Source organism: Dipodomys spectabilis, unplaced genomic scaffold, assembly GCF_019054845.1.
Source record: "Dipodomys spectabilis isolate Male_0828 unplaced genomic scaffold, ASM1905484v1 ptg000018l, whole genome shotgun sequence".
Taxonomy (NCBI): Eukaryota; Metazoa; Chordata; class Mammalia; order Rodentia; family Heteromyidae; genus Dipodomys; species Dipodomys spectabilis.
The window spans coordinates 13,667,040-13,693,912 of record NW_024870695.1 but is presented as its reverse complement, the minus strand read 5'-3'; the positions used below and the strand labels follow the sequence as shown (position 1 = coordinate 13,693,912).

The window sequence follows — 26,873 nt, the reverse complement described above, 5'->3', positions numbered from 1 at the left end:
CTTCCTGTGTGGACAGCTTCTAGACATCCACTCCCCAGACTGAAGTTTAGCTGAGGTAGGAGCCAAGACTTTTTCTGAGTCTCTAACACAGCTCAGTGATGCCTCTCTCTGTTTCCTTCCTTCCTTCCTTCCTTCCTTCCTTCCTTCCTTCCTTCCTTCCTTCCTTCCTTCCTTCCTTCCTTCTCTTTCTTTCTTCCTTTCTTTCCTTCCTTCCTTCCTTCCTTCCTTCCTTCCTTCCTTCCTTTCTTTCTTTCTTTCTTTCTTTCTTTCTTTCTTTCTTTCTTTCTTTCTTTCTTTCTTTCTTTCTTTCTTTCTTTCTTTCTTTCTTTCTTTCTTTCTTTCTTTCTTTCTTTCCCCTCTACCATTTGAGCCACAGCCCCACTTCCGGTTTTCTGGTGGTGGTTTATTGGAGATAACAGTCTCATGGACTTGGGCTGGCTTTGAACCACGGTCCTCAGATCTCATCCTCCTGAGCCACCAGCGCCCGGCTCCTCTGTTTTCTGTGTATTTTCCCAGCCTAATGCCAGCTTACTTTTTTTTTTTTTGCCAGTCCTGGGGCTTGAACTCAGGGCCTTGGCACTGCCCCTGAGCTTCTTTTGCTTAAGGCTAGCACTCTATCACTTGAGCCACAGTACCACTTCTGGCCTTTTCTATTTATGTGGTACTGAGGAATTGAACCCAGGGCTTTATGCATGCTAGGCAAGTACTCTACCACTGAGCCACATTCTCAGTCCCAGCTTACTTTCCTCCCTGTCTTCTGGGAGACATCATGGTAGGAGCAGGGGGTAGGAGTTGGGGAGAGGCAGAAGATAAAGCTTCTTTCCTACATGCCACTTCTATCCTGCCTGTGAGGCAAGGCTTCCCAGGTCATGTAGGCAGAGAAGAAGAGGTTGGCTTTTTCCCTTTCCTCACACACACGTGTGACCCAGCATGTTTGTTGAGAAAGGACTGTGGGCAAGGGGGAAGACTGGGAGACTGAAGCAGCTCAGGCAACACCTTAACCAAGGTCCATTTGCTACCTGCTAGTTCCCAATGCCCACAGCAGGTCTGTGCTGTCTGTTGGGCTAGCTGTCCATAGTGGCAAGCTGGGATATGGGCTGTCTGCTATTGTCTATCTGTTCCCCGAACCAGGACCCTAGGCCAGAGCTCCTGCTGTATGCCAGGCACATACCCATTGTTTGCTGTCATTCCCTCCTGGTGTCATTTTTTTAGCAGTATTCAGGTTTCCAAATCCTGGGGTTTCTGGGGTATAGATTTTTCCCCATTTCTGTCCTAGCCATGCTTTATGTCCAGCCACTGGCCTGGCTTCCTTTTTACCCAGCATCCCCTTGTTCCTTCCCCCACTAGGCTAAACCTGCAGCAGGGTTCTCAGGAGCTGGTGGTATCTGCCCTGCATTTTGCCAGGATTTGGCCCTCTGTGTCGTTCCCCCCTCCCCTGGCCCCTTGGGTGAGGGTTATGAGGTTGGTATGGTAGGTGCTCCAAGCTCTGCCTGTTCCTGAGCCCAAGGGCAGCTAGGGAGAAGAGGATGAGAGAGAAGAAAGCTGTCTTTCCCTAGCATCTAACCACTAAGATGAAAGTTCTGGAAAGCAACTGTAAGCAGCAAAAAGGCGGCTTCTGTTTCCCTCCTTGCGTCAGACTTGTTTGGGAGTGAGGTAGGGGTGTGAACACAGTACAGAGCTCTCAGCCAGCCGCCTGCGTGATGGGCCCTGTACGTGCAGTTACACACTTGGCTGGTGCCTCCTAAAGATACACACTCACTTGGGTGCCAGCTCAATGTGCTGCTGTTGTTTCTCAGTCAGGCAGAAGCTATTTTGGCATGACTGGTGGCCAGGTAGAGGCTATACTACTGCTTAAGGCACATTAGCCTAAAAACTGATGATCAGTTCTTTCTGGAAGGATTTAGGTGGAGGGAGCCAGCCTGCTCTGGGGGCTAGAGAAATATTTATGCCCCCATTTATTTGTTTTGCAAACTAGATTTTCCCAGCCCTGGCCTGACTCTTACAAACCTATTTCTTTTTCTCCATGCAAATGGTCCCAGGGCCCTGGGAGTTGGGGTGAGGTTGGAGGTAGGGATGGGGGCTTTTAAACAGGATCCTGGTGGAGAGGCCAGAGAAAAGGCAAGGCATGGGAAAGCAAAGGGAGAAATTACATTGCATCTCCCTATCATTGACTGTAGATATTGGGGTTCTTCAATTTGCTTGAGCTATATATCCCTGCCCCTTCCCTAGGTGTTAGGTGGAAGGGTGGTGGTCATTGCCACTGGATTCCAGCAAGGTACTTCAGCTTAAGTCCAGAGCCTTTTACACAGTCTTTTTGTTTGTAACTGACAATCTACCACTTTTTTTTTTTGCCTGTCCTGGGGCTTGAACTCAGGGCTTAGGCACGGTCTCTGAGCTTCTTTTGCTCTTGAGCCACTTGAGCCACAGTGCCTCTTCCTGTCTTTTCTGTTTATGTGGTGCTGAGGAATCCAACCCAAGGCTTCATGCATGGTAGGCAAGCACTCTACCACTAAGACACATTACCAGCCCAAACTCTACCACTTGAGCCACACATCCAGTCTGATATTTTTCTGGCTAATTGGAGATAAGAGTTCTGTGGATTTGGCTGGCTGAGCTAGCTTCCAATAGCAATCCTCAGATCTCAGCCTCTTGAGTAGCAAGTATTACAGGCATGAGCCACTGGTGCCTAGCACAAATAAACACTTGTAAGGGATGGGTAAGGCTGGGGCCTGGGGCTTTCCTGCCTCTCTAGAATTCTCTGCATCTTTCTGCATAGACGTAGAGATGCATGAGTGCATATGTGCAATATTTGGAGAGGAAGATACAAAATCTGGTAGCCAGTGGCCAATACAGCCTTCGGGTAGCTCCCATCATCTCTTTGTCCCTAAATCGCTATACTTAGATGTCAAGGCTGCAAGAAACCTTGGGGATCACTTTGCCTTCCTATCACACCCATTTTTCTTTTTCTTTTTTCTTTATTGTCTGTGGTGGGGCTTGAACTCTGGACCTGGGTCTTGTTCTTCAGCTCTTCAGCTCAAGGCTAGCACTCTTCCACTTGAGCCACTGTGCCACTTCTGGTTTTCTGGTGGTTTATTGGAGATAAGAGTCTTACGGACTTTCCTGCTGGGGCTGGCTTTAACCCAGGATCCTCAGATCTCAGCCTCCTGAGTAGCTAGGATTACAGGTGTGAGCCACTGGCACCCAGCTTCATACCCATTTTTTTAAGGTGAAGAAAGCAAGGCCTAGACATTTTATATCCAACTCAGCTTGACAAAATTATTTATCCTTAAAAGCATTGTCAAGCTGGGGACCAGTGGCTTACGTGTATAATTCTAGCTCCTCCGGAGACTGAGATCTGAGGACTGGTTTGAAGCCAACCCTGGCAGTGAAGTCTATGAGACTCTATAATAAATCACCAAAAGCCAGGCGCTGGTGGCTCACACCTGTAATCCTAGCTACTCAGGAGGCTGAGATCTGAGGATTGTGGTTCAAAGCCAGCCCAGGAAGGAAAGTACATGAATCTCCAATAAACCACCAGAAAAACTGGAAGTGGCCCTGTGGCTTAAGTGGTAGAGCACTCACTTTGAGCTGAAGAGCTGAGGAACAGCGCCCAGGCCCAGAGTTCAAGCCCCACAACCAACCAAAAAAAAAAAAAAATCACCAAAAATGTCAGAAGTGGAGCTGTGGCTCAAGTAGGTAAGTGCTAGCCTTGGAGCAAAAAAAAAAAAATCTCAGACACAGGGCTGGGAATGTGGCTTAGTGGTAGAGTGCTTGTCTGGCATGAATGAGGCCCTGGGTTTAATTCCTCAGCACCACATACACAGAAAAAGCACCACATACACAGAAAAAGCTGGAAATGGCTCCAGTGGTAGAGCACTAGGAGCAAAAGAAGCTCAGGGACAGCACCCAGGCCTGTCCTGGCCCTGAGTTCAAACTCCACGACTGGCAAAAAAATAAAATAAAAAGCATCATGAACTCTTTTTTTCTCGCTTTTTCATTTTGTCTTCAGTCCTTGAAGACTAAGTAATTCCGCCAGTCTACCCTTGATCTTTTTGGCTGCCCTTTTTTTTTTTTTTTCCAGAACTACTTAGACAATGTCTCCTTGTACCTTCCTATTCCCACTACTTCAGACCCTTAGGCGTGTATGTGTGTGTATGTGTGTGTGTGAGAGAGAGAGAGACAGACAGAGAGAGAGAGAGATACTGAGAGAGAGACTAAGAGAGAGAGAGAGAGAGAAAGAAACAGAGAGAGAAAGAAACTGGGTTAGCAGAGCCCTCCCTGTGGGCTGTGTTCCAGCCCAGGCTTTGGGAGCCAGCAGCTCTGACCAGAAGCAGGATGTCAGGGCTGGGTGTTTTTTTTTTTTTTTTCCCTTTTGGTCAAACCAAAAGCTCCTTGTTGCTCTTGTGGATGTATTTTTGTTCCTCCTTGAACACAAAGCTGCAGTTTTTGAGGAGGTCCCAGTCTAGAAGGGGTGAGGTCCCTTCTAGAAACGGAATGCAGGGCTTTCAGGACCTCAGTTCTATCTTTATTCGGCCTCTAGGTTGTAGTTAGTGGCAGAACAGGGGTGTGAGGCTTTTGCCATGTAGGGGCTGGCCCTGTCACCCAGGACCCTGAACTCAGAGCAGCTTCCCCCATCCTTCCTGCCCTCAAGTCTTCTTCCCAGGAGGAAGTGACTCAGAGGTCCTCAGGGATAGACTCTTTTCTGAGATAGAGACCACCTCTTCTGTCATCCCCCCCAGGTCATGGCTAGACCATGACCTCTTTGAGACCCCAGAGGGCTTTGGAAGGTATATCTAGGCAATGGGCTGGGTTCCAAGGATGCCTCCGCCCTGTCAACAGCACATGTATGTCAGCCTGCCCTTAGCTGGCAAGGCAGCTATGGAGCAGGAGAGAGTACAAAGTCTATCCTTGACCTTGAGCCTCAGTTTCTCTATTTATAAGACAGGCACAATGATAATGCCTGTCCTTTCTAGAACAAAGCCTTGTGGTAAGCTTCAGAAGAGGCGATACATGTGCCTGTGGAGTCTTCCAAAAGCCAGGCTGCTACCCATAGCTGCCCAGCGCCATTCCTTCCTCTCTTCCTGGCTGACACAAGTCTTTTTCCTGGGTTTGCCCTCCAGGATGCCAGGTCTCTTCTGACCCCTCCTCCCCTCCCTTTCCCCAGAGCTTCCTGCTCAAGCAGGCTGTCCCCATGCCTTACCTGTCTTCTTGCTTACCTGAGCTAGTGAAGGCAGGGACAGGAGAGTAGAGGGGCACCTACAGGGCCTCTCTTCCGGTGGGCAGAGGAAGAGACATTCAGCTCTACGTCTCATTCTTTCCCTACCACTCAGGCTGTTGTGGAGTTGGGGTTCTAGCAGGGATGGGTGGGCTCTTCATCTCAAGTTATATTGGTATGCACACACGCACACGCATACACGCACCTTCTGTACCACCTAGGATCTGAAGGTAATGGAGGCTCAACCTGAGGAGAGAGAGGCAGGAAAAAAAAGAATTCCCAGCAACTGGCTTTGGAAGGAGGTCAAATCTATTGGAGCCCTCTTTAAAGACAGCCATATGGGGGTGGGGGAGAGAATGGCGCTGGCTATCTTCTGTTCTCCTTTCTAGAAACAGAGCCAGGGCTCCTGCCTTCACTTCCCTTGGATCCTGCACAGGCCCCATGGGCTTCTCCTTGGTTAAGGGCACCTTTGCTTTCTGAGTCTTCCCCTGCCCCCATACCCTGTGGGGAGATCTCTCTCTCTCTCTCTCTCTCTCTTTCTCCCTGTTCAGCCCAGAGCTGAGGTTGCCATGGGAACCAGAAGCGCAGTAAGCAGGGGAAGGGAAAGGCAGGGTTGTCTCGCCAGGGCTGGGGGCTGTGGGGAGGGGAAAGGGCTGACCCAGCAGGGGGAAAGTAGCCTGTGCCTGCCACCTGCCTCTGTGCAGGGCTGGACTTAGTGTGCAGGGGTAGGAAGTTGGAACCTCTGGAGCTCTTCTTTATCTATTTAAATCTATGCAGGATTCAAATCCTTCCCCACCCCTACTGATCCACATCTTGTCTGGCTTTCCCCCCTTTCCATTTCCTTTCTGATGGGATTAGTATTCCAGTTTTGGAAGTGCTTGCTGCAGGTCAGAGGGGTTCCTGGAGCCTTCTGGGTGGGGTGTAGGGTGCAAGCAGAGGGCCACAGTGTGTAGGAAGAATTTGAATATGGCCTGTCACACTGCAGCTGGTGTGGACTTGCTGCTGTCCTGCAGCTCAGAATAGGCACTGCTCACAGCTGCAGAGGATGCGTACGTCTGTGTTCACTACGTATGAGGTGTGTGTAAGGTGGATACGGTGTGTGTGAGCTGCAGCATAGGGAGAGGCTTCCATGAGACTCTTGTCTCCAATAAACCACCAGAATACCAGAAGTGGCTCAAGTGGTAGGGAACTAGCCTTGAGCTAAAGAGCTCAGGGACAGTGCCCAGGCCCAGAGTTCAGGCCCCACAACCAACCCCTCCCCCCCAAAAAAAGTCTCACAGACTTTCCTGCCCAGGCTGGCTTTGAATTTCGATCCTCAGATATCAGCCTCTTGAGTAGTAGTATTACAGGTGTGAGCCACCGGTGCCTGGCTTCTTTAACCTGGTCATTCAGTTTTGCAGATTGACTCCTTGGACTTGCTAAGCTTCTGGGTCCTTGCCCCATTTCTCCCCCATCCCCACCCTACTTATAATTGCTTTAGTGCTACAGAATCCTCAGAATTGACCCTTCATGCCTGGCCACAGTTGCCTGCACATCTCAGCATCTTTCCACTTCTGCCTCCTGTGGATTGATGGAGCCTCATCCCAGGCCCTAAATGCTTTCAGCGTGGTGGGGTGGGGATCTGAAGTGTGGTAGGGTGGGGATCTGAAGTTTTCCCTATTAGGACCTTGGGCCAGCAGACTGGATTTTTTTCTCTGTGTCATGTGATTTTATCTTGTCTTCCTAGTTTTACTACTATGCATCATAAAGGTAACTAATATTTAATCTCTATATTTCCAAAACTACTTTGCTGGAGCATAGTTCTTGGTGTGTGTGTGTGTGTGTCTATACTAAGGCTTGAACTCAGGGCCTGGGTGTTGTCCCTGAGCTTTTTTGCTCAAGGCTAGTTCCCTACCACTTGAGCCACAACTCCACTTCCAGTTATTGGGTGGTTAATTAGAAGTAAATATCTCATGAACTTCCCTGCCCAGCTGGCTTTGAACTGCAATCCTCAGATCTCAGCCTCCTGGGTAGGTAGGATTACAGGCATGAACCACCAGCACCTGGCTTCAACCAACTCTTAGAGGTTTTTCTTCTAGCCCTTCTGTTTTTCTCCCTTGCTTGTCTCTAGGAACAGACTACTACTTGATCCTCCCCTACCCTGGACCAGCTCAGGAATTTTGGATGGTCTCCTGAGCTGTGGGTGGCCTTGGCTTCATGGAGCTGGGCCAAGCCTAGGGGTTGGACCCCTGCCTTAACCCCCTATTCATCCACAGACCATTTCAGTTGCCAGCTGCAGGCACCTGTGTTTGCTTTTTTCTTCCTGCTTCCTCCTCCCCCACTGCTGGGGAAGCTGCTGACCTGGCAGTCAGTACCCAGGCGGGGCATAGCGAGGATCACCTACCTAGGTCCAGGACAGTGAGACTAGCCAGAAGGAGAAAGGACTTACCAAGATTACCCAGCACATCCATCCTAGGGCCAGGGCTTCGCCCTTTCTAGTCATGCTCTTCTTGGTTGAGTTCTCTATACCCCGAGTTCTGCCCTTTGCCAAGTGATCCATCCACAGGGAAATGTAGCTCAGGATGGCGCAGGGCCACTGGTGAACAAGCCAAGTTTGGTGAACGCACAGACATGTGGCAACTCATGTCTGGCTCTTGAGCATGCCAGCCACCCAGCCCAGGTGGGACATGTCTAGAAAGGAGGTCCCAGGAGCCCACCATCCACCTCTTTCTGACATGGGGGCTGCCTGTGAGTCAGGGATCTGCAGTGGTCACAGCTGTGGTGGGTGCGGTCACCCAAAGCTAAAAATGGCCAGCTTTTCCTGCTTGGAGAAGCCACCCACCAGTCCCTGAAATAGTTGGGGCCCATGCAGACTCCCTCAGCTGTCTCTCATAGCAGCACAGGCACAAAAAGCGCTCCTGTGGGTCTCCTCTCCTGTTTGCTAGGGGATCTCATGGTGACCCAGTCCAGTGCAGGAGTTCTGGTCCTGGCCCAGCTTCAGGTCCTGATGTGACATTTGTTTAGGCAACAAGTACTCTTGAGCAGCTAATGTTCTGGGAGATGGGGAAAAATCAGTGAAGCAGAGAAGTAGTAGGGAAAGGAGAAGAATAGTGTTGTGACAAACGCATTAACTCGAGAAACTGTTGAGTGACAAGTGCCAGGTTGCCGACACGATGTCCCCTCCTCTGTGTAGTGGGTGGGTGGGGGAATCTTTCCTGTAGTTCCTGCAGGCTAAAGTCCGGACTGCCCTGCCTCCTGCCAGCTCTTTCTGGGGTTCAGGGCCCTGTGCTTATCATGGCTGGGCTCTGAAGAGATTGAATGCAAATCTGGATTGTGTCACTTAGTGTCCATATGCCTCAGTTCTCCTGTCTGTCGGAGGAGACAGGTGGCAGTGTTCACAGAATAGAATAGCAGAGAGAATTTGATGATGTAAGACATGAAGTCCTTGGCTCATTGTAACATTAACTGTTGTTACTGTTACCTGTCACTTGAATGTGACTCCTTTCTGGCCTCAGTTGGTCTGCCCACTGCTCTCTAAATTATGCCTTGTTAGCCCTTAGCTTTTTTTTTTTTGGTTCGGTCGTGGGGCCTGAACTCTGGGCCTGGGCACTGTCCCTCAGCTCTTCAGCTCAAGGCTAGCGCTCTACCACTTGAGCCACAGCGCCACTTCCGGCTTTTGTTTTTTCTGCTTATGTGGTGCTGAGGAATCGAACCCAGGGCCTCATGCATGCAAGGCAAGCATTCTACCACTGAGCCACCTTCCCAGCCCCTAAATTTTAATTCTATTGTTATTATAAAGATAACATACAGAGAGGATGCAGTTTCATAAGTCAGGTAATGGGTATATTTCTTTTTGGATAATGTCACCCCTTCCTTTGTGTTCTCCCCTGTCCTTTCTGGTTTTTTTGTTGGTTTTTTTCCCTGTGTTTTGAAACAGACCTTTTTAAATTTGAGGCCAGAATTGGGCTTGAACTCAGAGCCTCGTGCTATCCCTTAGCTTTTTCACTCAAGGCTGGTGTTCTACCATTTGAGCCACAGCTCCACTTCTGGCTTTTTGCAGGTTAATTGTAGATAAGGGTCTCACGAACTTTTCTGCCCAGGCTGACTGGCTTCAATCTGTGAACCTCAGATCTTAGCCTCCTGAGAAGCTAGGATCACAGACATGTGTGTCTGGCTTTGAGACAGACTTGCTAGGTAGCCCGGGCCAATCTTGAACTTAAAATCCTCTTGTTGTAGCCTCCCACTTGCTGGGAATACAGGCGTGAGCCACCATGTCTTTGAAATACTCATGGACATCTGAATTGCCTCTCACCATTTCCTGTAGCAAGCCCCCCAGGAAATGCCTGTCTCTCCCTTTCTCTCTTGCTCTTCCACTGCTAGGCTCCACATCTGTTCTCAGTCGGGACCCTGTGCCCATCTTCTCTCCAATCTCACCAGGCCTTCCTGGGTGGTCCCAGGAAAACTCTAGGGCTTATGAAGATTTTCTCCAAGCAAGGGTAATCTGAAGGAACGGCATTGAATGGCTTCTATAAGGCTCAGGACAGTTCTCTGGCCAGTGGCCACTCAGGCCTGCTGCGTGTTGGGGTGACTACCCCGCTGCCGTTGTGGTCCTGGTGGGGCTGTGGCAGTGGCTACCCAGCGAGAAGAGGAAGTTGTTACTCTGTTTTCTTCTTGCCCCTTCCCCAGAGTGACGCCCAGTGTTTCGTTTTGTTTTTCTGTCCTGCAGACACTACCCCAAGCAATCCTTCACCATGGTGGCTGACACTCCGGAAAACCTCCGCCTGAAGCAACAAAGCGAGCTCCAGAGTCAGGTGAGGGACTGAGCTGAGGGAGGGAGGGCGGGCTGTCGTAACCCGGATTTGGCAAGAGCTCCTTCCCCTGCGGTTGAGCTCAGCAAGGTCCTGCTGAAATCCTAGTGCCTGCCAGCCTCCCTGCCCCCACCCTGCCTCAGTTACTTCATACTTCCTGTCTTTGGCCAGGGAGTGGGAGTGAGCTTGGCCCCTTCCTACCAGAATTTGGATTGGAGGCTGCCTCTTGCAGGAAGCCACACCCCTGGCCCCGCCTCCTCCCATTACTGAGGAGGAGGAGTTAGGAACAACTGTCCCTGCCAGGGGTGAGCATGGCCTGCAGTGGGGGCAGGCTTCATGAGGATTATGGGATTAAATGACGGAATGCACTAGGGGAATTTGCCAGGTGAGCAAGATGTCCAGGAATGTTCCATCTGGGTCATGGAAGATCACTGAGCCCCTTAGATGTGGGGCTCCTGCAGCCAGATCTTGTCATAATTGCCCTGGGTGCCACTGGGGAGAATCAGCCACACCCCCTTCCCAGGGTCTCCTGTGTGCTTTCTCAGATGCTGCTCCTTGCAGCCCTGTGACAAGACAGTGTGCTGCTTTCCCATTGTACAGATGAGGCAACTGAGGCTCAGACATGTAGGGACTTGCTAATAGCTCATGCAGGCAGTAACAGTATGAACACTACTAAGTGTCATGCTCAGTGCCAAACCAACTAGCTCACGGATCCTCAATGAGGCTGTTCAGTGAGGCCTGGAGTTCAGGTTGGTCCAACATTGAGACCATTGTTCCTGGGTTTCCATCTAGTCCTCGAGAACAGTCTCTGGATAAGCACCATTGTCCCTTCTGCTGCTAAGAACTTGTATAACTTGATGAGTGCTTTGAGATACTTCTCATCCTTGAACTCAACTCCAGGGGGTAAATGGGAGACTTGTTTCCTTCATGTCACAGGTTGGGGCCTGAAGCTGAGAGAGAAGCACAGGATTTTGACACACACGGAGTTCAGTTGGGTCCTGATCTGTCAGCACCTACGTGTGGTCCCTTGGCCATATACCACCCTGATGTGGCCTGAGGCTCAGGCCTCCTGTGTGTTTCATGGCTGGTTTGTCTCTGCACAGCAAGTCCCTGCCAGTTGAGGACAGCATGTGGTTGAGCTGGCAGAGAGGGGATTGGTGACAACCAGCTGCTTGGCCCTAACCACTCTCCCCATGGTGGAACTCCCCCTTCCTGTTCTTGAGGAAGGCCCCTGGGACCAGAGGTGGAGGGGATCAGAAGGGCCCATACTGAGCACTGCTGGAAGAGAGGCAGACCTGGGAAAGGCACAGGTCCTGAGGTGTGCACACCAATAGAGGCTGGAGAGACCACACGCATTCTCTCTCTGTCTCTTTATACCTGTCTCTCTGCCTCTCTTTATCTCTGCCTCTCTGCTGCTCTCTCCCTCTATCTCTCTCCCTCCCTCTCTCCCCTCCTCTCTCAATTCAGGCCCCTTGCCTTCCTGCTCCAAGGCCATCTGCTGTTCCTTTTTGCCCTTGGAAGCTGATCCCTGCAGGGCGGGGTCTGTGGGAGGAGGCACCTTGCCCTACCTTGTACCCAGCCCAGGTGAGAGGAGCAGAAAGACTAGCTGTTGGCAGGGTAGCCGGCTCCCAGCATGCTAGTCTTCAGAGGCTCCTCTGCGCGCTCCCTCCCCTCCCCCAGCTTCAGGAGCCTGACCTTTGCCTCTCCTGAGCTGCTGACACATTGGGGAACTTGGAAATTGACCTACTATCATTGTTAGGTGTTTACTGAGGAACAAGCTCTGTGTGTGTGTGAAGTCCTGTGTTCTCACATATACCTGATCTTTTTTCTCTTCATAACAACATGATAAATGGTGCCTTATCCCCAATGTACAGATAGTGATACAGAGGCTTGGAGAGGCCATATCACTTGCCCAGAACTTAGTGGGAGACAGATTTCTAGCTTAGCGGATGTGGTTCTGCTCTGCTCATAACAGTTCTAGCACGACCCAAGTCACCAGTCTGTAGAATGTGCTAATCACCCAGCATTCTATTTTTTTTTTTTTGTTGGTTGTGGGGCCTGAACTCAGGGCCTGGGCGCTGTCCCTCAAGGCTCAAGGTTAGCACTCTGCCACTTGAGCCACAGTGCCACTTCTGGCTTTTTCTGCTTATGTGGTGCTAAGGAATCAAACCCAGGGCCTCATGCATGCAAGGCAAGCACTCTACCACTGAGCCACCTTCCCAGCCCCCCCCCCCCCCCCATACTTGTAGGGGCTTGTTGGGATGTAATCTCTCACCAGCTATGTGGTTGAGGCTGTTTTTGCCTCTCATAGCCTTTTCTCCTTCCTGATCAGTGAAATGGGAACAGAGACTCATTTGTGGGGATGCTAGTGGCGGATCCTGATTCTTTGAGCCTGCCCAGCTGGAGGTGGTGACAGGTCTCGTTCCTGTGGCTGCCCTTTCCCTTGCAGGAGCAGTGCTGTCTAGAGCTGCCTGTGGCTGTCGGAAAGGGAAGGGAAGTGAGAGTGTCCTTTGTCGGGCCAGCCCCACCCCACCAGGGTGTTGGCAGGGTATCTTTCCAGGGCCTGTCCTGGGCCTCCTGCAAAGGTCTTAGCCCTTCTGTGTCTTTGCAAAGCTGCCTGTGCTATTTTGGCTTTGTTTTCCTGTCTATATTGGTCCCAAAGTGGCACTTTGGGTGTCTGGGGCACCTGCAGCAGCCTCCCCCAGGAAAATGGTGTTAACCACAGAACTGTCCAGAAATGACCCTCTGATCACTCAGAACTGATCAGGCTGAGTAGAGACAGCAGCTTGGGCTGGCCCAGGCTCTGACACTCTACTCCCTCATGCAGAAGAGTAGCTCACTTAGCTTGGTGCCCATGGTTCATGCCTATAATCAGGAGGCTGAGATCTGAGGATCATGGTTCAAAGCCAGCCCAGGCAGGAAAGTCCGTGAGATTCTTATCTCCAATAAACCACCAGCAAACCAAAAGGTGACACTGTGGCTCAAAGTGGTAGAGCGCTAGCCTTGAGCCCAAAAGTTCAGGGACAGCGCCTAGGCCCTGAGTTCAGGCCTCAGGACTGATACCTTTTGTAGTGTTGTGGAAAACGCCACCAAGGGGAGAGCAAGGGGGGATTGTGTAGTGAAGAACCTCCCGGAACAGAATTGTCTCAGCTGTCTTGGGTCTCTCACAAGCACAGCAAGCATTAGCACACCAGGAAGAATGACATTCTACTCACCTGCACAAGTGACTACCCTCCTAGATCTGTCACTGCTACCTGTGTGACCCTGGACAAGTTGTTTAACTACTCTGTGCCAAAGGTCTTCATGTATGAAGTGGGGCTCACCTCTCTTCAAAGGTATATGTTATTCCAGTGACTGTTCTGGGCATGGAGCCAGCACTCTGTAAATTGTTGCTTTTTTACTGTTTTCCTGGAAGGGAGAGGATTGGACCTTTGACCCTTGCTTCCAGTCTTGGCCTTTCCGGTTAATGCTCTTCCTCACTTTCGCCTATTAAATTTAAACTCTGCTTGCTTTTACATATATATACATACATACATACATATATATATATATATATATAAGATTACATAATATAGGCAAGTACTAGGCCTATAATAGTAGAAATGGTTAGTAGTATATTTTTCTCAGTCTATTTTAAGTCATAATCTTTTCTAACTCCTCTTTCTTCCTCCTCATTCCTCCTTCTCTTCCTCTTTCTTTTTTTGCTGTCCTCTTCCTTGTCCTCCTCCTCCTCTTTCTTTCTGAGATAAGGTCTTCCTGTGTAGACTAGGCTAACCTTGAACTTGTCATCTTCCTGTGTCAGTTTCCTGATTGCCGGGGAAATAGGCTTGCCTTGCCAGGCTGGCTTATCTCTTTCTTAACACTGATCATCAGAGCAAGTGTTTGTCAAATTATGTTGCCTTATTTGTTTGGAGATGATGCGTCTACATTCAGGTCATTTATATTCAGCCAACACACATTGATTTGGACTTACTGTTTGCTGGAATAGTGGTGAACGAGACGAGACAGAGATCCAGGGAGAATGACTAAGAACCCACATCCAAAAAGTAGTTTTATGGCCAGTGGTTTACTGAACATTTGATTTGGTGCCTTAGGGGTTAGTCCTAGCCCAGCTGTGGGGAGTTGCCAGGGTGGGAGGTCCTGGTTCTCATAAGGGACACATTCCCTGCCAAAGTGTTGAGATGTACTCCAGCCCAGCTGATACCCAGGCTCAGTGGCTTCAGGCGGGTCCCTTCCCTCCTAATGCTGCGGCGGGCCACCCCTCATATTTCTGGTCCTGTCCTTGAGTGCTGGCATACCTTCCAGACCTCTGACCACCCTCCTGCCCTCAGTGAGTCTTTCTCACCTTGGTTCTCCAATTAGGTCCTACAGATGTCATACGTAGGGTCCCCGATTCCAGTGCAGAGATCAGCTGATCTGCTAGGGACATGGGAAAACAGGCAGAACTCCCCTGCTCCTCCCCAAGACCCAGGCACAAGGCTCTCAGGCTTACCAGGGTGAAATGAATTATCCTTTCCCAGCAGGGACAGGGAGGCTCATTCCCAAGCCTGGGAACCTGCTGATGTCATTGCAGTGTCACCATGGTGATTGTTCCCTTGGATTAGGGGCCTGACCCTTGCAAAGCCAGGAAACAGGAGGGAGTGGGGTTGGCTGTGGTTCAGCAAATGAACATTGACAAGGCATTTTCAGTCACTCTCCCCCATGCGTACCCATCACAGTGCTCCTCGCAGAGCCACTGTCTGCTTCATTGATCCCCACTTTACACATACGGGAACTGAGGCCCAAGACCACAGCCTGTCATTCTCAGCTCCCTCTAGCCCTTTTCTCTCCTCTGATTTTTTGGGGGGATGTGTGTGGCACTAAGTCTGTAGTACCCCTTAGATTTTTCACTCGAGGCTGGTGTTCTACCATTTAAGCCACACTTCTACTTCCTTCTTTTTGGTGATTGATTATAGAGATGAGAATCTCAAGTACTTTCCTGCCCAGACTGGTTTCCTGCCCAGACTGCCATGATACTCAGATCTCAGCCTCCTGAATAGCTAGGATTCCAGGTGTGAGCCACCAGTGCCTGGCTAGCCCTTGGTCAGAACAAAAAGGTCAGGGAATGCCCTGATCTGTGTGGCCTTGTGCTGTGGGTCCTCAGGGTACCATCAGCTCAGTCCTGGGAGCTTGCCTGGGCTTATTGTCCTGGAAACTGCTAAAGCCCTGGTCCGACTGTCCTGGGCTGACCCCTGGGATCCCCCATGGAGGAAATCCAGGCAGCTGGTGAAGCTAGAAACAGATGGCTGCGGAGGGAGACAGTACATTTCTGAAGCCAAGGGATCATTCCCTGTCCCAGGAGTATTTCCTGAAATACTGTTCTATTCTTCAGAATCCCCAGGGGAGGACAAGCTGTTCCTCATTTATCTATTCTTGCAGTGTCAGGGAAGTCCTTTCTGATATCTGACTTGAATTCTTTAGAAGAGGATTGGGTGGTAGGTGGAGCCTGGAGCTAGGACCCTCTCTTCTGAAATGTTTTTTTTTTTTTTATCCCCACATGAGTTATCTCCTCTCCAGTGGCATTGGCCTCAGAAGCTAGCCTGGCAGGCTCCAGGAAGCTGCCAGAGCCTGTCAGAGGCTCATTGATGGAACCTTCCCGGTGGCTGGCTTACCACCCTTCTTTCTGGGCACCAGTTTTATCCTTTTGGCACAGCCCTCCCTCAACTAGTCAGTTAAAAACTCTCCCAGGCTTTTGGTGGGTAGGGCCACATCCTGGCAAGAAGTTGCTTTTTTTAAATGCATTTATGTATTTAGTAGTTGTACAAAGAGGTTTCAATTTCGTAAGTCAGGCTAGGAGTACAACACGTCATGATCTGTGTCACGTCCTCCATCCTCCCTCATTCCCCCCCACCCCCCATCCCTACCCTCAAGTTAAAAGCTCAACTAGAATCTTCTTATAGCTATAGGCAGGATGGGGGTCTGGAGGTGAAAGGTCAGGAGACAGGAGAGTGAGGACTTGCATTTTTGGGTGTGTGCATGCATATAGGAGCTGGGGCTTGAACTCAGAGCCCGTGCGGTATCCCTTAGCGTTTTCACTCAAGGCTGGCACTCTTATCACATGAGCCATAGCTCCACTTCCAGTCTTTTTGTTGTTGTTGGTGGTTGTGGGGCTTGAACTCTGGGCCTGAGCACTGTTCCTGAGCTTTTCAGCTCAAGTCGAGGGCTCTACCACTTGAGCCACAGCACCACTTCCAGTTTTCTGGTGGTTAACTGGTGATAAGAGTCTCAAAGACTTTCATGCCCCAGTTGGCTTGATCCTCTCCTCTTTGCCTCCCGAGTGGCTAGGATTAGATTACAGGCATGAGCCACTAGCGCTCAGCATCTTCCAGCTTTATGACGGTTAATTGGTGATAAAAGTCAGAGACTTTCCTGCTCAGCCTGGCTTTGAACCACAATCCTCAGATCTCAGTCTTCTGAGTAGGTAGGATTATAGGTGTGAGCCACCCAGTGCCCTACAAGGACTTACATCATGGTGGCTGTGAACATTTGCTAGTATGTTATATGGTTTTGATTTTGGCTGGAGACTTTAATTCTTTTTTTTTTTTTCTTGCCAATCCTGGGGCTTGAACTCAACCTGGGCACTGTCCCTGAGCCTTTCTGTGCTCAAGGCTAGCACTCTACCACTTGAGCCACAGTGCCACTTCCAGCTTTTTCTGTTGATGTGGTACTGAGGAATCAAACCCAGGGTTTCATGCATGCTAGGCAAGCACTTGCACTCTACCACTAAGCCACATTCCCAGCCCGAGACTTTAATTCTTGATGACTCAGTTTCCTTATCAATAAAATAGGACAGAGTGTGTGCCTGTATAGATTTAAGCAATATGATTCATGAAGGCACTTGGCCCTGAGCCTGCCACTCAGAGTACACTGATAAATATCCTGGGTCAAGCCTTCTGCTTTGTGTTGGGGATTTCTCATCAAGATGTTTCTCCTAGCCGGGCGCTGGTGGCTCACGCCTGTAATCCTAGCTACTCAGGAGGCTGAGATCTGAGGATCGCGGTTCAAAGCCAGCCCGGGCAAGAAAGACCCTGAGACTCCTATCTCCAATAAACCATCAGAAAACCGGAAGTGGCGCTGTAGCTCAAGTGGTAGAGCACTCACCTTGAGCTGAAGAGCTGAGGGACAGCGCCCAGGCCCAGAGTTCAAGCCCCACGACCGACAAAAAAAAAAAAAAAAAAAGATGTTTCTCCTAGCCCCTGTCTCCACCTCCTGAATCCAATCCCTCTTTCTCTTGGCCCCCAGGTGCGCTACAAGGAAGAATTTGAGAAGAGCAAGGGTAAAGGCTTCAGCGTGGTGGCAGACACACCTGAACTGCAGAGAATCAAGAAGACCCAGGACCAGATCAGCAACGTGAGTTCCAGTCCCCTGCCATGGTGACCACACTGTCCCCTCCCTTCTGCTAGCCTGACAGAGCAGGAGGCCAGCTTCCTCACTGCCCTTACAGGAGGATTTGGCTGGCTCGGCTAAGCAGAGGAAAGGGGAGAGCTGGGGTCCCCAGGTGCCTTTCTGTCTGCATTTCTGCCTTGAAGGGGCCACCCTTTTAGGGGGTGAGGGTGGGACAGGGACTCTGTACTAAATCAGCCCCACTCCCTGAGGCTGGTTTTTCTTCTTCTCTGGGTATGGTGGGTGTCAAGGTACACACTATATACTTCATCTTAGCACAGAAAACTGGGGTTTGGGGAGGGAGGGAGGCCTCCTGTCTGCCACTAGGTGCTGGCACTGTAGACACTTCCGCCCCCCCTCACCAGCCTCCCACCCCGGCTTGCTCTTCCTTCCTGTGTGAAAACCCTAGCTGGCTTGTCTGCTGACCCTGGCCTTGAGCTGGTCGGCATCGCCTGGCTGTGCCTGGGTGGGGGGGTTGTGGGGAGTGGGTGGGGGAGGGCTCAGCTCCACCTCAGTGCCATCCATAGCAGCTGGGGCCAGAGAGCAGGTAGCAGTTTCCTTTTTGGCAGAGCTACAGACCAGCAGGCGGTGTGGTTCTGGGGCTCGTGGGGGTCCGATGTGGGGTATGTGGAAGTAAGGTGCCTCTGAGCTACAACCACAGTAGGTACTCAGGAGCCCATGCACAGAGCAGCAGGATGTACTTGGCCAGCCCGGACACAGAGGTCCTGTAGATGGAGGAGGCATGCTATTTTGTGTTAGGTGATGGCTGGTGGCTGTGGGGTTAGAGGCTGGAGGGGGCTCTTCCAGTACTCACACTGTGTTCTCCCTCCCCCTCTCCCCCCATCCTTGTACCCTTCCCTTTCATCCCTTAACCCTTCCCCTTGCCATTCCTCCACTGGGCTTCCTTGGCAGGGAGTTTCTACAAGTTGGCTGGGCCAGGCCTCCCCGGGGCTGTAACCATGGGTCAGGTAGATCTCAGAAGGGCAGGACAGCCAGCAGAATCAGCCATGCCAGCATGGTGACTTTTAGGCTGATGTCTGCTTATATAAAGAAACAGTTGTGGTGCGATACCTGTAATCTCAGCACTGGGGAACATGGAGCAAGAGGACCTTGAGTTTAAAGCCAGCTTAGGTTACATTGGGAGACAATCTGCATGTGCATGTACTGGGGGGTTGAACCTGAGTGGATGTCCCTGAGCTTTTTTTGCTCAAGGCTAGCACTCTACCACTGAAGCCACAGCCTTGCTTCTGGGCTTTTTTGGTGGTTTATTGGAGATAAGAGTCCCATGGCATCTCCTGCCCTGGCTGGCTTTGAACTGTGATCCTCAGATCTCAGCCTTCTGAGTAGCTAGGATGACAGGCATGAGACACTTGGTGTCTTGCTGACTTAAGACAAAAAGGAAGGAAGGGAGGGAGGGAGGGAGGGAGGGGAAAAGAAAGAAGGAATGAGAAGAAGGAAGGAAGCTAGCAACCAAGCTGAGGACATACAGTTTGATATTACAGATTTGAAGAATGAAGTCCTTCCCTTGAGCCTGGAGGGTCAGACTCATGCCTGAGGGCTTCCCCTCTGGGTGAGAACCTTCATAGCTGGGTCTGTCTTAAGAGCTCCCGATGCGGAAGTTGGGGGGGGGGCAGGGCATGACCTTGGACACTGGGGAAAACCTGGAGTGGCTCATGAAGCTGGAATTTGTGGCTTTTTATTGTGAAAGCTCTTCCTTGTCTTTCTTTTTTTGTTTGCCCCCTGTTGGTACTGCCAGCCCAGCAGCACATTCATTCACTGCTTCATCCTATGAGTTTTAGAGGAAGAAGGAGACAAGCAAGCCCAGTGATCCCTGTCTTCCTATTTGGAAGGCTTCCAGAATACTCCATACCCAGCCTATTTCACCTGCTCCCCTGCCAACCCCACTGCCCCACTTTGTCAGAGGTGTTAATGTCTGAGGAATCGTAGTTAACAAAAACCTCCCTGTGGCCAGACTGCCACCCCAAGGAGATAACCATCTTATCCACAGCCACAGAGCTGCAATTAGCTGATGGTCCTCAGCCCAGAGCTGGGGGAGGTACCTTGAACCTGACCTGGCGTCTGCCTCAGCTGCTTCTGCAGCTGTAGCCGGGGCCTGTGAAGTGTGACCACAAGCTGGAAGATTCTTTCTTGCTTTTAATGAATGCAATTAAAGTCTGTCTGGCAACATATGAAACAAGTCAGAATAAATACCCTGTAGTCAGGGCTCCCATGCCACCTGAGGTAGCCTCGTGTGTGTGTGTGTGTGTGTGTGTGTGTGTGTGTGTGTGTGTGTGTGTGTGTGTGTGTGTGTGTGTGTGTGTGTGTGTGTGTGTGTGTGTGTGTGTGTGTGTGTGTGAAATCCATACTTCCCTGGGCTCCTGAGTGCACTGACCCTTAAGTCAGGACTTTAGACCTTGGCTCTGCTCCAGAACCCCCCAGGGCAACTTTAAATCACCTTCAGGTGCTGCACTATGCCAGCCTCCAGAAGATTTTTGGGAAAGATAGAGTCAGGAGCCACACCTGTGTTTTGTTTCTTGTATGTGGCTTGTCCCTTCCCAGATTAGCACCAAATGAAGGGTGGTTGTTTCTAAAGGTCAGACTGTCCTGTAGAGATGAAAATTTGCCTTCCCTGTAAGAGTAGGCTGCAGATGGGATTTTACCAGCCAGAGCTCTTGAAAAACAAGTGTCTAACGGCAGTGCGTGTAGCGGGACGGTCGCTTTGGCTGCACACAACCTGTCCTCTGTTGTGTGAATAACAATGATGTTATTATTCAAAGATGAACCTATCTGCTTCCTATGTTGTGACTGAAGAGTCAGAGAGACTCCTGGTAAGCAGCTCAGAGGTAGAACGAATGCATGCTTAGCTTGTGCAAGCCCATATGTTTGACTGAAGCCAGGTGCCAGTGGCTCACACCTGTAATCCTAGCTACTCAGGAGGATGAGATCTGAGGATCACAGTTCGAAGCCAGCCCGGGTAGGAAAGTCCATGAGACTCTTATCTCAAAGCCATAAGTGTCACTGTGGCTCAAAGTGGTAGAGCACTAGCCTTGAGTGAAAAAAGCTCAGGGACAGCACCCAGGCCCTGAATTCAAGCCCTACAACTGACTAAATAAATAAATAAAAGTTTGAGTGAAATTGTCCCTTGTGGAATAGTAAGAATGCACAGGACATCTTGAGAGGTATAATAAAGTCTTGTAAAGTATATGTTTGTGGCAGTGCTATCCACACTAAAGGATGGGAGGATGGATGCTGAGCGGTGGGTTCAGGCTATGTGTTTGCTGTACTGGCCTTTGATCATGAGCTCTGGGCAATCCCAGTTGGTTATTCTCCTACCTCTGCTTCCCAACCAAGTAGCTGGCTCTTGAGGGGTGTGTGTGTGTGTGTGTGTGTGTGTGTGTGTGTGTGTGTGTGTGTGTGTGTGTGTGTGTGTGTGTGTGTGTGTGTGTGTGTGTGTGTGTGTGTGTGTGTGTGTGTGTGTGTGTGTGTGTGTCTGTGTCTGTGTGTGTGTCTGTGTGTGTCTGTGTGTGTGTCTGTGTCTGTGTGTCTGTGTGTGTCTGTGTGTCTGTGTGTGTCTGTGTGTGTCCTAGGTCTTGAATTTAGGACCAGGGCACTGTCCCTGACTGGCTCTTGAGGGGTGTGTGTGTCTTGGGTCTTAAATTCAGGGCCAGGGCACTGTCCCTGAGTTCTTTTGCGCAAAGCTAGCACTCTAGAACATTGAGTCACAGCTCTGCTTCTGGTTTTCTGGTGCTTGGAGACAACAGTCTCACAGAATTTTTTGGCCCCCGGCTGGCTTTGAAACACAATCATCAGATCTCAGCCTCCTAAGTAGCTAGGATTATAAGTGTGAGCCACCAGCACTGGGCTTCTTGAGGTCTTTAACATATGAGAAAGTTCAGATATGGAGTTCCACCTGTCTTTAGGTATTTACTCTCCCTCCACCTCACCCCCTGGTTGTGGGGTTTGAACTCTGGGCCTGGGCGCTGTCCCTCAGCTCTTCAGCTCATGGAGAACACTCTACCACTTATACCACAGCACTACTTCCGGTTTTCTGGTGGTTAATTGGAGATAAAAGTCTCAGACTTTCCTGCCCAGGCTGGCTTTGAACTGCAGTCCTCAGATCTCAGCCTCCTGAGTAGCTAGGATTATAGGTGTGAGTCACCAGCACCCAGCTACATATTTGCTTATGTATTGCTTCTCTTGTACATAGCTTGGTATTTTTGTTGGGGATCAAACCCAGGGTCTTTCCCTTGCTAAGTATGTGCTCTACCATTGAGATATTTCCCTAGGCCCAATTTTAACCATTTTTTTTCCCTCCGTGAATTACAACACATAGTATCATATGTAAATCAAGAAACAGAAAAAGCCATCCTAGCTACTCAGGAGGCTGAGATCTGAGGATAATGGTTTCCAGGCAGGAAAGTCTATGAGACTATCTCTAATTAACTATCAGAAAGGCCAGAAGTGGTGCTGTGGCTTAAGTAGTAGAGTGCAAGTAAAAAATAAAACATTGTGACTTGTACAACGAGCAGTATTGCAATGGAAATTGAGAACTAGGGCTCTGATGTTAGAACTGGATTCTGATTTAGGCACTCACCTCCTCAGCCTTGGCTTCCTCACTGATAAGATGGCGGTGACAATGGTAATGTAATTCTTGGGCTGGCTAAGGAAAGGAGTAATGCATATAAGGTCACAGAAACTAGGATTTCAGCAAATCCTAGAGATTTGGAAGGCGTTATTGTCTGAGAAAGAGAGGAGGGAGAAAGAGTTGGCACGTGAGTAGTTTATTCCATTCAAAGACTGATGTTCCCTCGTTGGCCCTGATGCAGAATCACGCGGGGAGGGATGTGTGGACAGTCAGCTTTTATTTTCCACCACAATCAGGAAGCAGGTGCTTCAGAAAGCAGAAGTTCCGCCAGCAGAGCTTTGGAAGAGACACTACCTAGTCATATGGAGGTCTGGCCAGTAGATCAACGCCAGGGTGTCTAGGCCTTGACTGCCTGTGCACTTAAGGCCTCATGGGACAGCTGGAGTGTGATCTTACATGATCTTCCACTGGGCTTCTGCTGATGCCTTGACTCAGCCTCATGGAAGGCTCTGAGACCATCAGAAATTTGATCAGCAAGGCCCTCAGAAGCCATACAATATTTCCTTGTCTATTTGTTTAAACCTATAGGAGGGCAGGCACAGTACTAACAGATTCTTCCTCTGCTGGGGAGAAGTGGAGGTGCAGACCAGCAGGCTTCAACTAGGACTCTGGGCACATGGACATGTGGGTAGTCTCCTCTCAGGAAGAAGGGGCTTGTGTTACCTGCACTGTGTCCTTGTGTAACCAACTTGCTGTTTCAGAGCAGTGAAAGTTCTTTTGTGGAACTTACTGTCCCTCTGAGCCCCATTTTCCTTCTCTGCAAAATGGGAATGTAAAGTGTCTATGATTGATTTAGGGGTGATTGTCATCAGAGTCTAGGTAATGTGTGAGGAGCGTTAGTGGCCTTAGGGTGCAGGGCTGTGCAAATGTGGAGGTTGCTAATATTGAGGAAGAGGATGCCTTGTGTTCAGGCTGCCACTATCGGCTATCTGGGTTTTCAGTCCCTAAGTTCTTTACACATTTATTCACAGGTAGCAATTTATATTTATGTGTGATACTGGGGTTTTGAACTCAGGACCTCTTGCTTGCTAGATTTGGGAACTACTGCTTGAGCAGTTTCATTTTATGGTTTTATTTGCTGGCTAATTGGAGGTAAGTGTCTCATGGCTTTATCTGCTCTGACTGGCTTGGATCCTCAGATCTCAGTCTTTTGAGTAGCTAGAATTATAGGCGTGAGCCACTGGTGCCTGGCAAGTAACAGCGTTTAAGGAGTAAAATGGATTCCACCAGCTACTTGTGGAAATACATACATGACCACACCTGCTTTTAGAGCAGGTCTTCAGGACTACCCAAGCAGCTGGCATCATGACCATCAGGACTGGGGCCTAGAGGGGAAGGGGATACTCCCAAGGTTAAAAAAAATGGAATGATCCATGAGTGTTGGCTAGCAGCCACAGTGAAGGGCTGACTTACAGAACAGTGATGAGGGGCAGAACCTGGCCTTGGGGCAGAAGAGGAGTTGCAGCCCCAACCTGTCTCTTCCCCAGAGCCCTCCATCTCACCAGCTCCAGTGCACACAGCCACCCCGAGAGGCTGTCACCTAGGATCCTGGGCCCTGTGCCAGGAACACCTGTCCTGCAGGCCTCCTGTCCGGCACCCTCAGGCCCCAGCACAGACATTGTTCCCCACCTCTACACTCTGCCCCGCACACACTGGTTCCTGGGATCAAGCCTCATTTCACGAACAGAAAGTAAACAAGGGATAAAAGTCCGAAGGGCAGATGCGGGTGAACTTGGAGGTTCAGGAACAGAGAAGGGGTCCTCTCCTGTGTCCCTCCAGGGGCCAAGGTCACCAGGGGAAGTAGGGCTTGGGAAATTCACCTTTTGCCCTATTTGGACACTTTACCCTCGGGGACCTTTCTCAGTAGGACTGGAGGGTTTCACTCTCACCAGAGTGAGCCCCCTCCCCAGGCATAGGCTCCACATATTTTGCCATGTTGGGTGTGGGTCATAAAGGGAAATAACAGGATGGGGAAAAGAGGGACCCATCCCAACTCAAACCAGGTGAGCCATCCTCTGCCTCTAGCCCAGACCTTAGTAAATAACTATTATTTAGCCTTGCAAGCCACACAGGTATTCCCAATTAGCCATAGCGCTTTTGTCATGCCTGGCAAAGGGCTAACTGACTTGCTGTGGGCAGCAAGGATGAGAGATGGCAACAACTCCCTGTGGAGAGTGGATGGCCAAAGAGGCTGCTCCGGGCCACCACAGCCTAGTCCCGCCCTGCTGGCCTGGACACAGGATCAGGCGCTCTTCCCACTTGCTACAGGAAACATTCATCTTTGCCCTGCTCCTTTCCCTGTTCCCTGCCCTCAGCGTTTCTAGGATCAGGAAAGGGCAGGGCAGGATCCTTGTGAACAGGAAGTAAGAGCTACCTCCTGGCAGGTGCCCGAGGCCTGCCTGAACCTCTGGGACTGAACTGGTTTCTGGGACTGTCCCGCTTTCCTCATTTTCCCTGGGGGTAAGGATGGGTTGTTCACTCAGTCACCCTGCCACTTCCTCTCTAGTCTTAGACTAGCCATGTAGCCACAGAACACTCAAACCCTGAGCCTCAGCACCTCCTCTTGGCTGATCTCATCATCCGTTTCCTCTGTGAAAGGGGGGTAGGAAGTCCCCTTGAGGCTACGAGAAAACCTTAGAACTTCTGTGTTTCGTTAAAAAAGAAAGATAATATCATGTGTTACATTATATGTTCCCTATTTGTAAAGTGTGTTTATAAAATAGATGCGATTTGAGGGATTATGCTCAAATGTGTGTCAGCAACAGGAATATACAAGCCAGTCTTTAGGCAAGCAAGCCCCTTCTGTCAGGCGAAGTCTCCCATAGATGTGGTATTAAATACTAAGCACAGTGCTTGGCACCTACGGTTCAGTCAGCAGGAGTTGGCAGTGTTCCTGATGATTCCTGAGGAGGCAGGGGAGGCCCAATCTGTGCCATAGATACACACAAATGACAGCTCATGTTTGTCTGATGCTTTCATTCACATGGTCCTATGACAGTGATCATCTCAGCACAGCCTCCAGTGCAGCTTACGTGACACCATATCCTATTTTGTGTTATTTATGTTGGTGCTAGTACTAGGACTTGAACTTGGGGGCCTTGAGCCCTCATTTGGCTTTTTTTCCCCTCGAGGCTGGCACTTTACCACATGAGCCACAGCTCCACTTCCAGCTTTCCACTGGCTAATTGGACGCAAGAGCCTCACTTTTTCTGCTTGAGCTGGCTTCTAACTTTGATCCTCACATCTCAGCCTTTTGAGTATCGGGGACCACAGGCAATGAACTGCCAGCACCTGGCTTCAGATATCCCATCTTAGAGGTAGAAACTAAGACTTGTCAAGGCTAAGTCTCTTGTCCAAAAATGTACGTGGGTGCTTTGTCTTTGTGGAGCCCTGCAGGAGACTCTCCCAGCTTAGGATTTTCCCTCCCTCTTCTCAGTGCCTTTCCAGTCAGGCATCTCACTATGTTGCCTGGACTGGCCTTGAACTCCTGGCTTCAGCCTTCCCCCGGTAAGTGGAACTATAAGTGTTCACCACTGTGCCTATCTTAAGTGACCTCAGGAAGGGAGTGGTTGGTTTGCTGTGGGATCCTTCACCTGGCACGTCTGCCCTGCAGATCAAATACCATGAGGAGTTTGAGAAGAGCCGCATGGGCCCCAGTGGGGGTGAGGGGATGGAACCGGAGCGCCGAGAATCCCAGGACAGCAGCAGCTACCGGCGGCCCCCAGATCAGCAGCAGCAGCCACACCACATCCCAACCAGTACCACAGGTGAGTGTCCACCTGTGGAGACACAGGCTGTGAGGCCAGGTTGCTGTAACCCTAGGAAAGAGGTTGAAGAGAAAGCCCAAGGCATACTGCATACTTTCAGAGAGCTGGTTCTACACCCCTTTTCCCCCTCCCCACCAGGCCGTATCAGTGGCAAGGGTATGAACCCTGGGCTCAAGCCCTGCACTGGGCTGAGGGCAGGACCCTCCCTCCTAACCCACCCATACACATGACAAGATGCAGAGCCCTACCTAGCTGTGGGGCCCAGGGCACTACCTGCTTGCCTGTACACACACGCACGCGCATACATGTAGGCAACAAGCCTTTGACTGTGGAGATTGTTTTTCAGGGGATGGTTAGATTTGGCCAGACATTTTCTGATGCTTTTATTTACCTACCTTCCAGCTTACCAGCAGCCCCAGCAGCAGCAAGTGACCCCGTCCTACGGTGGTTACAAGGAGCCCGCAGCCCCCGTCTCCATACAGCGCAGCGCTCCTGGAGGGGGTGGGGTGAGTAACCGGCTGGAGGGGAGAGATCTCAGAGGTGGGAGGCCAATGGACCTCCTGGCCTTTGACTCATCTCCTGTTGTCTGTGGCGGGAGGTGGGGGGGCAGCCTCACAGAAGAAGTATGGTGAAGTAGCTGAGTCTGACTGGGCTTGGGGTCCTGTGTTCTAGCCCTGGGTATACCTTGAGTTAGTCATGCCTCTACCTGCTCTCCCTGCCTGGCACAGATGAAGTACCTCTCGCTTGGGGCCTTCTAGACACGGACCTTGTTCTCCCTTTTTTCATGAGGGTGATCCACTTTGTCCTTCACATCTTGACATGCCCTTTCCTCTGAAGGCCCTTCCCAAACCAACCCATAGCAAATGGATCTCCCCTGATGTTTTCTGTCATTTGGCCCCCAACTGGTTCCCTTCAGAGCACTTTCTCCAATCTGAAGAGTTATTTGACCACTCATATAATCCTGGTGGTACACTCATATAATCCTGGTACTTGGAAGTCTGAGGCAGAGATGGTAAGTTTGAGGTCAGCCTGGGAAA

The 26,873-nt window shown here is 50.4% G+C and overlaps 1 protein-coding gene across 1 annotated transcript in view; it reads left to right on the top strand.

The window, feature by feature from the left end:
• Nucleotides 1–26,873, top strand: part of Lasp1 (LIM and SH3 protein 1) — a 39,305-nt gene that overhangs the window by 8,183 nt on the left and 4,249 nt on the right. The window contains exons 3-6 of the mRNA XM_042673725.1: nt 9,921–10,005; nt 17,284–17,391; nt 25,683–25,836; nt 26,239–26,342. Coding sequence (XP_042529659.1) covers nt 9,921–10,005; nt 17,284–17,391; nt 25,683–25,836; nt 26,239–26,342 — 451 coding nt within the window. The remainder of the gene's footprint in view (nt 1–9,920; nt 10,006–17,283; nt 17,392–25,682; nt 25,837–26,238; nt 26,343–26,873) is intronic.